The sequence below is a fragment of the Pelophylax lessonae genome (genome assembly GCF_965119305.1).
Source record: "Pelophylax lessonae genome assembly, chromosome: 3".
Taxonomy (NCBI): Eukaryota; Metazoa; Chordata; class Amphibia; order Anura; family Ranidae; genus Pelophylax; species Pelophylax lessonae.
The window spans coordinates 454,647,956-454,663,744 of record NC_138770.1 but is presented as its reverse complement, the minus strand read 5'-3'; the positions used below and the strand labels follow the sequence as shown (position 1 = coordinate 454,663,744).

Here is a 15,789-nt window from a genome sequence, read left to right as displayed (position 1 = left end):
TAAAACGTACTTATTTCCAAAATTTTATAACATAACAAAGAAAAACTTTTTTTTTTTCCAAAATTTTAAGTCTTTTTTTATTTGTTTAGCAAAAAAGAAAAAACCCAGAGGTGATCAAATACTGCCAAAAAAAAGCTCTATTTGTGGTAAAGAAATGATAAAAATTTAGTTTGGTTAAAGTGTTGCATGGCCACGCAATTGTCATTCAAAATGCGACAGTGCTAAAAGATGAAAATTGGCCTGGGCAGGAAGGGGGTGAAAGTGCCCTGTATTGAAGTGGTTAATACTGTATGTGATGACAAAGACAAATACTTTGTTAAACCACTTCTGGTCCAGAAGGTTTTACCCCCTTAATGACCAGGCCATTTTTTGTGATACGGCACTGCTTTACTTTAACTGACCATTGCGCGGTCGTGCAACGCTGTTCCCTAATAAAATTGTTGTCCTTTTTCTTCACAAATAGAGCTTTCTTTTGGTGGTATTTGATTACCTCTGTGATTTTTATTTTTTGCGCTATGAACCAAAAAAGAGCAACAATTCTAAAAAAAAAAAAAACCTATATTTTTTACTTTCTGCAATAAAACATTCCCAATAAAAAAAAAATTAAATCAATTTTTTTCATCATTTTAGGCCAATTTGTATTCTGCTACATAATTTTGGTAAAAAAAATCCCAATAAGTGTATATTGATTGGTTTGCGCAAAAGTTATCGCGTCTACAAACTAGGGGAAAGATTTGTGTCATTTTTATTTATTTATTTATTTTAGTAGTAATGGCGGCGATCAGCGATTTTTAGCGGGACTGCAACATTGCGGCGGACAGATCGGACACCTAACTGATATTTTTTACACTTTTGGGGGGACCAGCGACATTACTACAGTAATCAGTTCTAAAAATATGCAGTTACTGTGTTACTGTACTAATGACCAGTGTCGGCCCGTGCATAGGGGGCGCCAGGGCGCCGCCCCCCTACCCCTAAAGAAAAGAAGAAAAAAAAGAAGGAAAAAAAAAAAAAAAAAACGAACAAATAAAGTTTTGAAAAAAAAAAATAAAAAAACTAACAAATAAAGTTTTGGAAAAAAAAAAATTGTGTTCGCCGCTACCCCGGCCTATGTGGTGGCTATGGGGGGGGGTGGGGTTTACGACCCAGAAGGGCGCCGATTGGCTGCCTTCTGGGGGCGTAACCTGAGCGCAAGTCATTGCGCTTGGGCACCCCCACTTTCCTGATATCCTGGCTGTGATTGGTCCAGTCTACAGTCTGGACCAATCATCATCCAGGACATCCCATGGCCCCATGCTGACCCCACTGACGTCGCGTGGACCGGCATTGCAGAGAGCGGAGCAGAGCGGAGAGGAGACCGGAGAAGAGGAGAGGGAGAAGCCGAGCCTCCAGGTAAGTGCACTGCTCTGTCGGGCACGCACGCATAGCTCTGCATTGGGGGACGTATACTGGTGGTCACTGCATTGGAGGCACGTATGCATAGCTCTGCATTGGGGGATGTATACTGGTGGTCACTGCATTGGAGGCACGCACGCATAGCTCTGCATTAGGGGACATGTACTGGTGGTCACTGCTCATTCGGGCACGCACGCATAGCTCTGCATTAGGGGACATGTACTGGTGGTCACTGCTCTGTCGGGCACGCACGCATAGCTCTGCATTAGGGGACATGTACTGGTGGTCACTGCACTGGAGGCACCCACGCATAGCTCTGCATTGGAGGACATATACTGGTGGTCACTGCATTGGAGGCACGCACGCATAGCTCTGCATTGGGGGACCTATACTGGTGGTCACTGCATTGGAGGCACGCACGCATAGCTCTGCATTGGGGGACATATACTGGTGGTCCCTGCATTGGAGGCACGCACGCATAGCTCTGCATTGGGGGACCTATACTGGTGGTCACTGCATTGGAGGCACGCACGCATAGCTCTGCATTGGGGGACCTATACTGGTGGTCACTGCATTGGAGGCACGCACGCATAGCTCTGCATTGGGGGACGTATACTGGTGGTCAATGCATTGGAGGCACGCACGCATAGCTCTGCATTAGGGGACATTTATACTGGTGGTCACTGCATTGGAGGCACGCACGCATAGCTCTGCATTGGGGGATGTATACTTGTGGTCACTGCATTGGAGGCACGCACGCATAGCTCTGCATTGGGGGACATATACTGGTGGTCACTGGCTGCACTGGATGCACGCACGCACGCACAGCTCTGCATTGGGGGACATATACTGGTGGTCACTGGCTGCACTGGAGGCACGCACGCATAGCTCTGCATTGGGGGACATGTATACTTGTGGTCACTGCACTGGAGGCACGCACGCATAGCTCTGCATTGGGGGACGTATACTGGTGGTCACTGGCTGCACTGGAGGCACGTACGCATAGCTCTGCATTGGGGGACGTATACTGGTGGTCACTGGCTGCACTGGAGGCACGCACGCATAGCTCTGCATTGGGGGACGTATACTGGTGGTCACTAGAGGCACGCACGCATAGCTCTGCATTGGGGGACGTATACTGGTGGTCACTGGCTGCACTGGAGGCACGCACGCATAGCTCTGCATTGGGGGACGTATACTGGTGGTCACTGGCTGCACTGGAGGCACGCACGCATAGCTCTGCATTGGGGGACGTATACTGGTGGTAACTGGAGGCACGCACGCATAGCTCTGCATTGGGGGACGTATACTGGTGGTCACTGGCTGCACTGGAGGCACGCACGCATAGCTCTGCATTGGAGGACGTATACTGGTGGTCACTGGCTGCACTGGAGGCACGCACGCATAGCTCTGCATTGGTGGATGTATACTGGTAGTCACTGGAGGCACGCACGCATAGCTCTGCATTGGGGGACGTATACTGGTGGTCACTGGAGGCACGCACGCATTGCTCTGCATTGGGGGATGTATACTGGTGGTCACTGGCTGCATTGGAGGCACGCACGCATAGCTCTGCATTGGGGGATGTATACTGGTGGTCACTGGCTGCACTGGAGGCACGCACGCATAGCTCTGCATTGGGGGACGTATACTGGTGGTCACTGGCTGCACTGGAGCCACGCACGCATAGCTCTGCATTGGGGACATGTATACTGGTCACTGCATTGGGGACATGTATGCTGGTCACTACATTGAAAGGGGGCATTTATACTGGTCACTATATTGAAGGGGGCATGTACTGTGGGGTTTGTGCTAGGGGCCTGTACTGTGGGGTTTGTGCTTGAGTTGTTTGTGCCTGAGGGGTTTGTGCTGGGGGGGGGGTCTGTACTGTGAGGTTTGTGCTGGGGGGGTCTGTACTGTGAGGTTTGTGCTGGGGGGGTCTGTACTGTGGGGTTTGTGCCACTCTCAGTCCATGTATCCCATAATAGGATGTCTCTCACAGTATATCCCATAATAGGGCCCCTGTTCCCTATTATGGGATATACTAGTACTGATGGACCCCTTAATATGTGATATATTGGGAGAATTGGTTCATGCAAGCAAAATACAGGGGACAAAATGGGTGGAGTCTATAAGGGGTGGGGCTTCTGAGAAATGGGAGGGGTCAAAATGGAAGGGCGGGGTCTTGCGCCCCCCATCTTAAAACTTCACCAGCCGCCACTGCTAATGACACTAGCAGGGAAGGGGTTAACACCAGGGGCGATCAAAGGGTTAAATGTGTCCCTAGGGTGTGCTTTCTGACTGTGGTGGGGGGGGGGGGGCTTGCTGCATGAACACAGAGACCTGTGTTCCTAACTAAAAGAGACACAGGATCCCTGTGTTCATAACTGACAGAACAGCGATCCGCTGTGTTTACAATGGCTGTCTCCACGGGGAGCGATCGTGGGTGCCTGGCGGTAATCACAACCGTCGGACCCGCTTATTAGCATCCCCTTTGGCGAATGGGCTCACGCGCCCGCTAGCAGTACCGCAAGTACGTCGTTTTGCAGGACAGGGCCGACCTGCCGCAGTAAAACAGCATGCAGTTAAAATACTTTCATTTTCAGTCTATAGTGTTAATAAATCAATGACATCTTTTTAACACCAACATTTTCACAAAACTTCTGTAATAAGCACACCGATGGAGGCGCCAGCTGTTCTCACAATTGCGCATACAAAGTAATTCTCACCAGGGTGTATGAAGTATAATACTAAAATTACCAACTACATGAGTCTCACTAACAACACCTCCTAATGTGAGAATATATTACAGTGTACCTTACCAACACAAACATCCTAATATAAACTGAATTAATCTTTAGTTTTAATATTGAAACACACGTATGAAAAAAAATAAAGGCATGCCTAAGGCCCCATTAACCCTCCCCTTGTAAAAAAACAACACATGCAGTTTAAAATAGAAGTTAAAGAAAAAAACATTTGCATATAGATAAATAATAAAAAAAAAAAACACATTACAAATGCTTTTTTCCTCTTTTTGAAAATTGATCAGGTGTCCTTCGGGTCTCAGCTGCATAAGAGATTGAAAGAACTCGGGGATGGAAGCCTGTCAGCAGGAGACAGAGAAAAAGCAATAAACTGATCTTCCCGGTGAATGGCTATTCGGGGGGGGGGGGGGGGGAGTAAGCACATGTTTCATTATTGGAGCACAGTACCATAATCCAACTAAATAAATCAGAGATTAAGTTCATCAAACATGTATATGTCTATATATAATTATCTGTGGCAAAAGATGCAGGCAGTATGAGACATTAGCTCAAAATGCCACAAAGTTCATGTTAAAACCATATGAATCCAAAAGGAGTAGAAGGGATCCCAGCAAGATCTGCATGTGCCACAAGTCCTAAGTTAAATATAAATTCCACAAGTGTTAAAGTAAACAGTCAGTAGAAATAAAATGTAGGCACTACCAATCAATAAGCTTGCAATCATACAAGTTTGGTGGTGTGTCCTGACAGTAGTTGGTAAATTACAGCAGACCAGGGTGAATATTTTTCAGGCAGTCAGAGAATTATAACTGTTTCAGCTACTCCCTTGGTAGGTATAGCAGTAATCCCAGGGCTGAAGAACAGGGCCACGTGTACCGGAAGAACTTTCACAGAAATGACCTTGCAAGGTCGCTGGAAGACTTCGGGAGCGGAACCACTGGCCAGGACTGTCAGGAAGCTTGGAGCACAATCAAGCTCTCATCTATATAGCCAAGGTTTCAGAATAACCACATTTGTCTGTACAGTAGACAGTCTTAGCAACTGTTGCCATAATGATGCTGCTGAAACCAGCGCCAGCCCCAAGCTCCAGTGCAGTGCAATCAGTACAACCTCTGAATAGACCTCGCTGGCTGAGAATGTAATCAGCAAGAAGGAAAGCCCCACGCCAAATATTTTGTCATTCTGAGGAAATAGCTGTTTGTCTGTTTCCATGTGCATTTTAGATTTACATGTTTGATGAATTTAGGTGTCTTTTCAATCGCTTCTGGTTTCTTTTGTCGGAATATGGTACTGTTCTTTCCACATCTCTAGGTGGTTTTACCAGCAGCAGCTGGAACTGTTATCGATACCTTGGATACCAGTAGTAGCTATCCATCTGAGGTATTGCAGGACAGGCATGCTGTGCTCCTTGCACAGGCAGAAAACTGACCATACTAGTACAAATGTGATCTCATGCCTAGAGTGGCCAGTTTGCAATAGGAAAGCATGGGGACTGGCAGGATCACCAGGTATTTCACACAAAGGAAGAAATGATAAGAGAAACAGCATACTTTTTTAACACACAAACATGGTACAACAGATAACAGATACATATCAGGAATATGCTGGGGTAATACACATTTTATAACTAAGTAATAACTTAGACTAGCCACATGTAATCAAAAAACGACATGGGATACAAATAAGACACCAACAGGGAGACTCATGTCCATTCCTCTAAGCAAAATATACTGTACATACAAACACATCCATTTGGGATTCTTCAAAAACATATAACATTTAGAATAGATTATAAAGAACAGACAGCCAAAATTCAAAATATTACTTGCTATTTTGCAAAAGTTGGGGACCTAGGCTTGTCCTTGGGGTTCTCATTAGTTACAGTAACATGTATGGTTTTCTTAACCACTTAAGCCCCGGAAGATTTTACCCCCATTCCGACCAGTGGGTATTTTGCGATTCGGCACTGCGTGACTTTAACGGACAATTGCGCGGTCGTGCGACGCTGTACCTAAACGAATTTGACGTCCTTTTTTTCCCACAAACAGAGCTTTCTTTTGGTGGTATTTGATCACCTGTGCGATTTTTTGATCACGCGCTATAAACAAAAAAAGAGCGACAATTTTGCAAAAATAGCAATATTTTTCTGCGATTTGTGCCTGTGTCACACAGTCCCCTCCCCCACACACGTCAGTAAGCACCAGGCATTCATTAACCCCTTGATCACCAATAAAAGTTAACCCCTTCCCTGCCAGTGTCATTTTTACAGTAACAGTGCATATTTATAGCACTGATTACTGTAGAAATGTCACTGGTACCCCCAAAAGTGTCAAAAATGTCAGTCAAGGGTCCGATCTGTCCGCCGACAATGTCGCAGTCCCCCCAAAAATAAAAAAAAAAATCGCAGATCGCCGCCATTACTAGTTAAAAAAAGAACCAATAAAAATGACATAAATTTCCCGTAGTTAGTAGCTGCAATAACTTTTACGCAAACTAATCAAAATACGCTTATTGCGATTTTTTTTTACCAAAAATATGTAGCAGAAAACAAATTGGCCTATAATGTTAAAAAATTTATATTTTTACATTTTTTTTTTGGGGAGGGGGGGGGGGGTTTCATATATAAAAATGTGAAAAATATTGTTATTTTTTCATATTTGTTGCATTTTTTTATTAATATCGCAAAAATTGAAAAGCGCAGAGGTGAAAAAAACCACCAAAAGAAAGATCTGTTTGTGGGAAAAAAAGACGTAAATTTCATTTGGGTACGGCTTTGCATGACCGCACAATTGTCAGTTAAATTCGCACAGTGCCGAATTGCAAAAAGTGGCCTGGACGTAAAGCAGGAAAATCCTCCGGTCCTAAAGTGGTTAAAAAGGGGAATATATTGACCCATATAATAAGATCATAATATTAATCTAATAATAATAATCTAGTAATAATGATAATAATCATAAGATTAGTGTTGTAGTGAATGATTCCAATAAAAAAAATCATAACAACAATTGGCTCCTAAACTTCCCGCCAGCAATAGCATTATAGTAGCAAAGGAGCCAGGGCTCTTGGCAGTGCAGGCAGTTCACCAAAGGTGATTTGTATGGCCAAGTAAAGTCCTGATATATACAATATAGGCTAGGGAGGTGGATCTAGTGTGATAACTGTTCTGATATCCATACAAAGAATACTGCTACATAATGGAAGGGTTCAATCTGAGCAGAAAAGTGTAGGCTAGCTAGCTCCATATGAGGGCTCATGTAAACGTCTGTAATAGTTTCCCAGAAGCATAGAGAACTCTATCCAAAGCTTATGGAAAGATTCACTTTCCATGCTTTAGTCAGATGGTCAAACTAAATATTTAATTACCTTAGAAAACCCAACCAGCTTTTCAGTTTACCAGATTAATATTACTTTATGCCAAAAGCAATACATTTACAGAATGAATACAGGTCACTTCCCTGTCTTCCTCAATACAAGATCTTATTGCAACCTATTAAAGAGTCAACCTATCAAGCATGTAATCATAATAAATAAGACATCTGCATCTTCCTACATGATTTGCAGTACAACATTTGGGAAAAACCTAGCCAGGAAATGTATTTAAGGTTACAAGTCCCTTGTATTTCTTTGTTTCCTTTTGTTTTTAGCCACGATGAATGTCAAAAATCACTTTCTAACAGCTTTGTACGACTGTAATCAATATCAGGAAAGAGTGAAAACCAATAGAAAATATTTGATATTTCCATAATCATTTTTCTGTTTTCGTTTAAGTGTTAGGAAGGAGGGGGGGTATATAGGAAGCAGGGAAGATGGTAAAAATACTATATATGGTATATGGCTCACGTGGGTTTGTAAAATATAGAACTGCAGAAAGAGTAATTAAAAGTACACTCCAGTCACTGGAGGAATGCAGGCAACATGTAGTCATAAAGTGTATATAGCTTGTACATTATTTTTTGCAGATGGCAGCCCTGTTTTCACACATCTTTATTTTCTCTATGGTCCTGAATGTGAACTTCTGCTGTGTTCTCTACAGATAAGAAGGGATCATGCACATGGCCATAGGAGGGCCATATAACATCAAGAGTCCCCATAAAAACGTCCTGGTAACTGTAACTGCCAGCAGACACTCATCATTGTACTGCTCTCCAGCTCTGCCTCCTGCTACAGCCAAATATTCCACATTTTGACTCATCAGTCCAGAGCAGCTGCTGTCATTTTTCTGCACTTTACCATAATTCCTATAATTCCTATATAATAATTATTTTAGTGCATGGTTGAGTCGCTTAGCCTTGTTTCCACACTGCTGGTATGGCTTTTTGGTTGCAATTCTCAATGAAGTCCACTTCTGGCCACACTTCTCTAGACAGTATATAGGTGTACCTGGGTCCCACGGGTTTCCGCCTTGATGGCATTGCTGGACATCTTCCAGTATTAAAGAGAAGAAAGCATGATGTGTTCTTCATCTGCTGCATTAAGTTTCCTTGGCTGAACACTGCGTCTATAGTCCTCAACATTGCCTGATCAATGGTGTCCTCAACACTGAGTAATATCGGCAGATAATTATCCTTCAAGCCATACCATGAGGGAGGCATGTGATTGGCCCCAAAATGTATTCTGCAGCAGGACAACAACACCAAACATGCAGCCAGTGTCATTAAAAACTATCCTCAGCTCAACGAAGAACAAGAAGTCCTGGAAATGATGGCTTGGCCCCCACGGAACCCTGATCTCAACATCATCGAGTCTGTCTGGGATTACATGAAGAGACAGAAGGATTCGAGGCAGCCTACATCCACAGAAAATCTGTGGTTAGCTTTCCAATATGTTTGAAACAACCTACCTGCAGAGTTCCTTCAAAAACTGTGTACAAGTGTACCTAGAAGAATTTATGCTGTTTTGAAGGCAAAGGGTGGTCACACCAAATATTGATTTGATTTGGATTTCACTTCTGTTCATTTACTGTCCATTTGGTTATCTGATAAAAAATAAACTATTAAAAATTCTATTTTTTTAAAGCATTTTTAATTTTTCACACCTGCCTAAAACGTTTGCACAGCGCTGTAAATATGTTTTCATTATTTTCGGTATTGCCCTCAAGGAGCTTACAATCTAAAGTCCCACATTCATACATACACATACTGGGACCAATTTAGACAGGAGACAATGAACCTACCAGCATATCTTTGGAGTATAGGAGGAAACCAGGAGTACCTGGAGGAAATCCACACAGGCACAGGGAGAACATGCAAGCTCAGTACAGGTAGTGCCATGGTTGGGATTCAAACTGAAGACTCTAGTGCTGCCAGGCAAAAGTTCTAACCATTTAGCCACTGCGTTATTTATTTGCTTATTCATTCCTGATATTTCACACATATGCCAAGTTCAAGTAAATATGCTATTTTACAAATTAGCAAACACTTGGTTGCAACTCTGATATCTCCTGTATGACAGATTTTAGCAGCTAAAACGACAGTGTCATTTTAAAATAATCTACAGCCATTGAGTTTATCATGATATTTAGTCAGACACATTACTTTTCCCTGCATCACCGCTACTGTGGAAGTAGTCAAAGCTGCAAACCTACAAAAGCATGTCCGAAAAAATAAACCTTCCCTGCATTAGGAACACATGCTGCTCCCATAAGCCTTTATGCAACATATTTAAATTATTATGCACATAATACTCAGTTAAAATGTATGATACGTATTGTTTTTATATGTTATTGATTAGTACACCTAATCATGCCAACAAGCTAAGGACTCCACTGACCAACTGATATAAGTTGTCTGTTTAAATGGTAAAACAAATCTGCAGAATAGGCGTAAAATGCATGTTTAATAACATAATAGAAATAGCAATGATGTGCAATAACCCAGAACAACCAATTGCAGATCATCTCTCATATACCTGAGCACACAAGAGTATGGTAACAAGTAATGCCAATGCTCTTTTGCATTGCTATTTTATTAAAAGAACAATAATATTTACACTCTGCCCTTTGCAGTGCTATTAAAGAACAGTAACACTAATAATAATTGCAATAATGTTATTTATTTATACAAAGTTTATCATCACAAATAGTGTTCAAAGGAAGATCTGAAGTGATCATAGAGAAGCATTTCTTGATCTTTACCCTGGAAGGAAACTTGAAATATTTTTAGCTCCTAGGAAACCCCTGTGAAAACTCATCTGCAGTTCATGGTGTTCTAAAATGATCCCAGAGAAGATCATTTTACCAACCCCTCTTCCACCTTGCTCTCCATGAAAAATCTTATCAACAATTGTAAACCAAAATGAATGATAACTGCCAGAAAAAAAATTGTGCACATTAGACTGTCCCCCCACACCGAAGGTCAGTGGAGAAGTAACCCTCCTACATTAGTGTCCCATTGAATGGTGCCCTCTTCCGTTAGTGTCCCATTGAAAAGCGCCCTCTTACATTAGTGTCCCATTGAAAAGCGCCCTCTTCCGTTAGTGTCCCATTGAAAAGCGCCCTCTTACATTAGTGTCCCATTGAAAAGCGCCCTCTTACATTAGTGTCCCATTGAATGGTGCCCTCTTCCGTTAGTGTCTCATTGAAAAGCGCCCTCTTACATTAGTGTCCCATTGAAAAGCGCCCTCTTACATTAGTGTCCCATTGAATGGTGCCCTCTTCCGTTAGTGTCTCATTGAAAAGCGCCCTCTTACATTAGTGTCCCATTGAAAAGCACCCTCTTACATTAGTGTCCCATTGAATGGTGCCCTCTTCCGTTAGTGTCCCATTGAAAAGCACCCTCTTACATTAGTGTCCCATTGAAAAGCACCCTCTTACATTAGTGTCCTATTGAAAAGCGCCCTCTTACATTAGTGTCCCATTGAAAAGCACCCTCTTACATTAGTGTCCCATTGAAAAGCACCCTCTTACATTAGTGTCCCATTGAAAAGCACCCTCTTACATTAGTGTCCCATTGAAAAGCACCCTCTTACATTAGTGTCCTATTGAAAAGCGCCCTCTTACATTAGTGTCCCATTGAAAAGCGCCCTCTTACATTAGTGTCCCATTGAATGGTGCCCTCTTCTGTTAGTGTCCCATTGAAAAGCACCCTCTTACATTAGTGTCCCATTGAATGGTGCCCTCTTCCGTTAGTGTCCCATTGAAAAGCACCCTCTTACATTAGTGTCCCATTGAAAAGCACCCTCTTACATTAGTGTCCCATTGAAAAGCGCCCTCTTCCGTTAGTGTCCCATTGAAAAGCGCCCTCTTACATTAGTGTCCCATTGAAAAGCGCCCTCTTACATTAGTGTCCCATTGAATGGTGCCCTCTTCCGTTAGTGTCTCATTGAAAAGCGCCCTCTTACATTAGTGTCCCATTGAAAAGCGCCCTCTTACATTAGTGTCCCATTGAATGGTGCCCTCTTCCGTTAGTGTCTCATTGAAAAGCGCCCTCTTACATTAGTGTCCCATTGAAAAGCACCCTCTTACATTAGTGTCCCATTGAATGGTGCCCTCTTCCGTTAGTGTCCCATTGAAAAGCACCCTCTTACATTAGTGTCCCATTGAAAAGCACCCTCTTACATTAGTGTCCTATTAGTGTCCCATTGAATGGTGCCCTCTTCCGTTAGTGTCTCATTGAAAAGCGCCCTCTTACATTAGTGTCCCATTGAAAAGCGCCCTCTTACATTAGTGTCCCATTGAATGGTGCCCTCTTCCGTTAGTGTCTCATTGAAAAGCGCCCTCTTACATTAGTGTCCCATTGAAAAGCACCCTCTTACATTAGTGTCCCATTGAATGGTGCCCTCTTCCGTTAGTGTCCCATTGAAAAGCACCCTCTTACATTAGTGTCCCATTGAAAAGCACCCTCTTACATTAGTGTCCTATTGAAAAGCGCCCTCTTACATTAGTGTCCCATTGAAAAGCGCCCTCTTACATTAGTGTCCCATTGAATGGTGCCCTCTTCTGTTAGTGTCCCATTGAAAAGCACCCTCTTACATTAGTGTCCCATTGAATGGTGCCCTCTTCCGTTAGTGTCCCATTGAAAAGCACCCTCTTACATTAGTGTCCCATTGAAAAGCACCCTCTTACATTAGTGTCCCATTGAAAAGCGCCCTCTTCCGTTAGTGTCCCATTGAAAAGCGCCCTCTTACATTAGTGTCCCATTGAAAAGCGCCCTCTTACATTAGTGTCCCATTGAATGGTGCCCTCTTCCGTTAGTGTCTCATTGAAAAGCGCCCTCTTACATTAGTGTCCCATTGAAAAGCGCCCTCTTACATTAGTGTCCCATTGAATGGTGCCCTCTTCCGTTAGTGTCTCATTGAAAAGCGCCCTCTTACATTAGTGTCCCATTGAAAAGCACCCTCTTACATTAGTGTCCCATTGAATGGTGCCCTCTTCCGTTAGTGTCCCATTGAAAAGCACCCTCTTACATTAGTGTCCCATTGAAAAGCACCCTCTTACATTAGTGTCCTATTGAAAAGCGCCCTCTTACATTAGTGTCCCATTGAAAAGCGCCCTCTTACATTAGTGTCCCATTGAATGGTGCCCTCTTCTGTTAGTGTCCCATTGAAAAGCACCCTCTTACATTAGTGTCCCATTGAAAAGCACCCTCTTACATTAGTGTCCCATTGAATGGTGCCCTCTTCCGTTAGTGTCCCATTGAAAAGCACCCTCTTACATTAGTGTCCCATTGAAAAGCACCCTCTTACATTAGTGTCCCATTGAAAAGCGCCCTCTTCCGTTAGTGTCCCATTGAAAAGCGCCCTCTTACATTAGTGTCCCATTGAAAAGCGCCCTCTTACATTAGTGTCCCATTGAATGGTGCCCTCTTCCGTTAGTGTCTCATTGAAAAGCGCCCTCTTACATTAGTGTCCCATTGAAAAGCGCCCTCTTACATTAGTGTCCCATTGAATGGTGCCCTCTTCCGTTAGTGTCTCATTGAAAAGCGCCCTCTTACATTAGTGTCCCATTGAAAAGCACCCTCTTACATTAGTGTCCCATTGAATGGTGCCCTCTTCCGTTAGTGTCCCATTGAAAAGCACCCTCTTACATTAGTGTCCCATTGAAAAGCACCCTCTTACATTAGTGTCCTATTGAAAAGCGCCCTCTTACATTAGTGTCCCATTGAAAAGCGCCCTCTTACATTAGTGTCCCATTGAATGGTGCCCTCTTCTGTTAGTGTCCCATTGAAAAGCACCCTCTTACATTAGTGTCCCATTGAATGGTGCCCTCTTCCGTTAGTGTCCCATTGAAAAGCACCCTCTTACATTAGTGTCCCATTGAAAAGCACCCTCTTACATTAGTGTCCCATTGAATGGTGCCCTCTTCCGTTAGTGTCCCATTGAAAAGCACCCTCTTACATTAGTGTCCCATTGAAAAGTGCCCTCTTACATTAGTATCCCATTGAAAAGCACCCTCTTACATTAGTGTCCCATTGAAAAGTGCCCTCTTACATTAGTATCCCATTGAAAAGCGCCCTCTTACATTAGTGGTCCATTGAAAAGCACCCTCCTACATTAGTGTCCCATGGAAAAGCACCCTCTTACATTAGTGTCCCATTTAGAAGCGCCCTCTTACATTAGTTTCCCTTTACAAAGCTTCCTCTTACATTAGTGTCCCATTCAAAAGTTTCCTCTTAAATTAGTGTCCCATTGAAAAGCACCCTCTTACATAAGTGTCCCATTGAAAGGAGCCCTCTTACATTAGTGTCCCATTAAAAAACACCCTCTTACATTACTGGCCCATTGATAAGCACCCTCTTAGCACGGTGGCCCATTGAAAAGCACCCTCTTACATTAGTGGCCCACAATTTAATGGCTGTGCCGGGATGACCGACCCCTGCGCACATGTGTGTATGCACAGGATGATATCAGCCACAACAGGCCACTCAAGAGGGTCAACCTGGTGCCTGGGGGTCAACTCAACCTGGTGTATGGGGGGTCAACTCAACCTGGTGTCTGGGGGGAAGATGACAGCAGCCGGCAAGCATTTAACTGGCCGGTGGAGGTGAGTATTTTTGACAATTTAGGTGGACCTGATCAGAAGCTCCAGGTAAGTGTATTGTCTTGGTGCACATAAACGAACTTGCGTCTTTTTACATCAGCTGACCCTTAAATCTGTCCAGTAGAAAAATAAAGGAAAAGGTCTGCGTTCTTTTTTGTTTTTCTGCGGATCAGAGGTAGCTTGATGTAAGTGGACACAAGTCCATTCCCAGTGACCACCCAATACAGGTTGAGAAAGCTGTCGTTTTTGAACTGAAGACAAGGGACATCCGTCCAGTGGTGTTTGGATTATGGATGGGATGTTGCTGGTATGAATGTATCCTCTGGGTATATAATGAGCTGACATTACTGTGTGATTGGAGATCAGAGCTGTCCTGCAGATATTGTGGGTCCTGTCAAAGCACCTGCAGCTACACTCCATTAATCCTTCTGCATCCATTGACACCCTCAACAGGTCCCCCCCCCCTCCCCTCCCCCCACCCCCTTACTCCCAGCAAGTTTGCATCTTACCCAGGTAGAGGCGCAGGTCCAGCAGGATCTGAGGGGGTCCCCCATTGAGCTGGTAGAAGAGGGAGCCCAGACAGAAGAGCAGCAGGGTGGCCATACAGAAGCCATAGTCTCTGAGGGAGAAGCGGGGAGACAGAGCCGATAGGCAGCCTTCCCTGGGAACATGATTGCTGTGTTTGTGGTTACTGGTCTTCTTCATCATCATAGGGCAGGAAGAGCTCAGCCATCACCAGAGCCTCTCTCTGTGTCATTGGACAAGTTGGAGCAGAGTTGGCGGGAGCCCCCCTGAAGTCAGCACAGTGTCTCCTCCATGTGCCACATGGACACCGTGTATGAGGGGGGAGTCCCCGGACTGGATATGAGGTGGGGGGGGGGGGAGTCCCCGGACTGTGTGAGGGGGGTGTCCCCGGACTGTATGTCCCTTCTATCCGCTCTCCTCAGCCTGTGCTCCGGTCCTGGGTGCTCTCCGCCCCTCCTCACAGCCGCAGGGCACCCAGGAGCTCCGCCGTGTCCGGTGTACCCCGCTGTGTCTCCTCAGGGTGAAGTGCGGCATCAGATTACCACTCTCTTCATATCATCCTCCAATGTGTGCAAGTAGAAGAAACTTGTTTTCATTTGTCGCTTTCCCCTCAGTCTCTCCCCTCCCCCTCCTCCTCCTTCTTCTTCTTCTTCTTCTCCTCATGACTTCTCTTTATTTCCACACCAGCGACCCCTGGGGGCTTCTTGTGGAGGTGGAGAGCTGCCTGTGAGGGCGATGGACAGGGACTGTGCAGGGGGGGGGGGATTTCCTTTTGCTGCATGGTGCCAGGTTAAGGTGACTCTTTCTCAAAGAAGAAAGAAAAGAATGGAAAAAATGACTCTTAAAGTGACACTGAACCACTTCACCCCTTCCTGCCCAGGCCAATTTTCAGCTTTCAGCGCTGTCGCACTTTGAATGACAATTGCGCGGTCATGCTACACTGTATCCACATGAAAGTTTTAGTGTTTTTTTTCACACAAATAGAGTTTTCTTCTGATGGGATTTGATTACCAATGGGTTTTTTATCTTTTGCTAAACAAATGAAAATATACAATTTAGAAGAAAAAAAAAACATTTTTGTTAGTTTCTGTTATAAAATGTTGTAAATAAGTTTTCTCCTTCACT

The 15,789-nt window shown here is 44.1% G+C and overlaps 1 protein-coding gene across 1 annotated transcript in view; it reads right to left on the bottom strand.

Annotated features, from left to right (window-relative positions):
* Positions 1 to 15,040, bottom strand: part of UST (uronyl 2-sulfotransferase) — a 630,787-nt gene extending 615,747 nt beyond the window's left edge. The window contains exon 1 of the mRNA XM_082249225.1: positions 14,649 to 15,040. Within this exon, the coding sequence (XP_082105351.1) occupies positions 14,649 to 14,850 (202 nt within the window). The 5' untranslated portion in view covers positions 14,851 to 15,040. The remainder of the gene's footprint in view (positions 1 to 14,648) is intronic.
* Between the last annotated feature and the right edge of the window lie 749 nt (positions 15,041 to 15,789).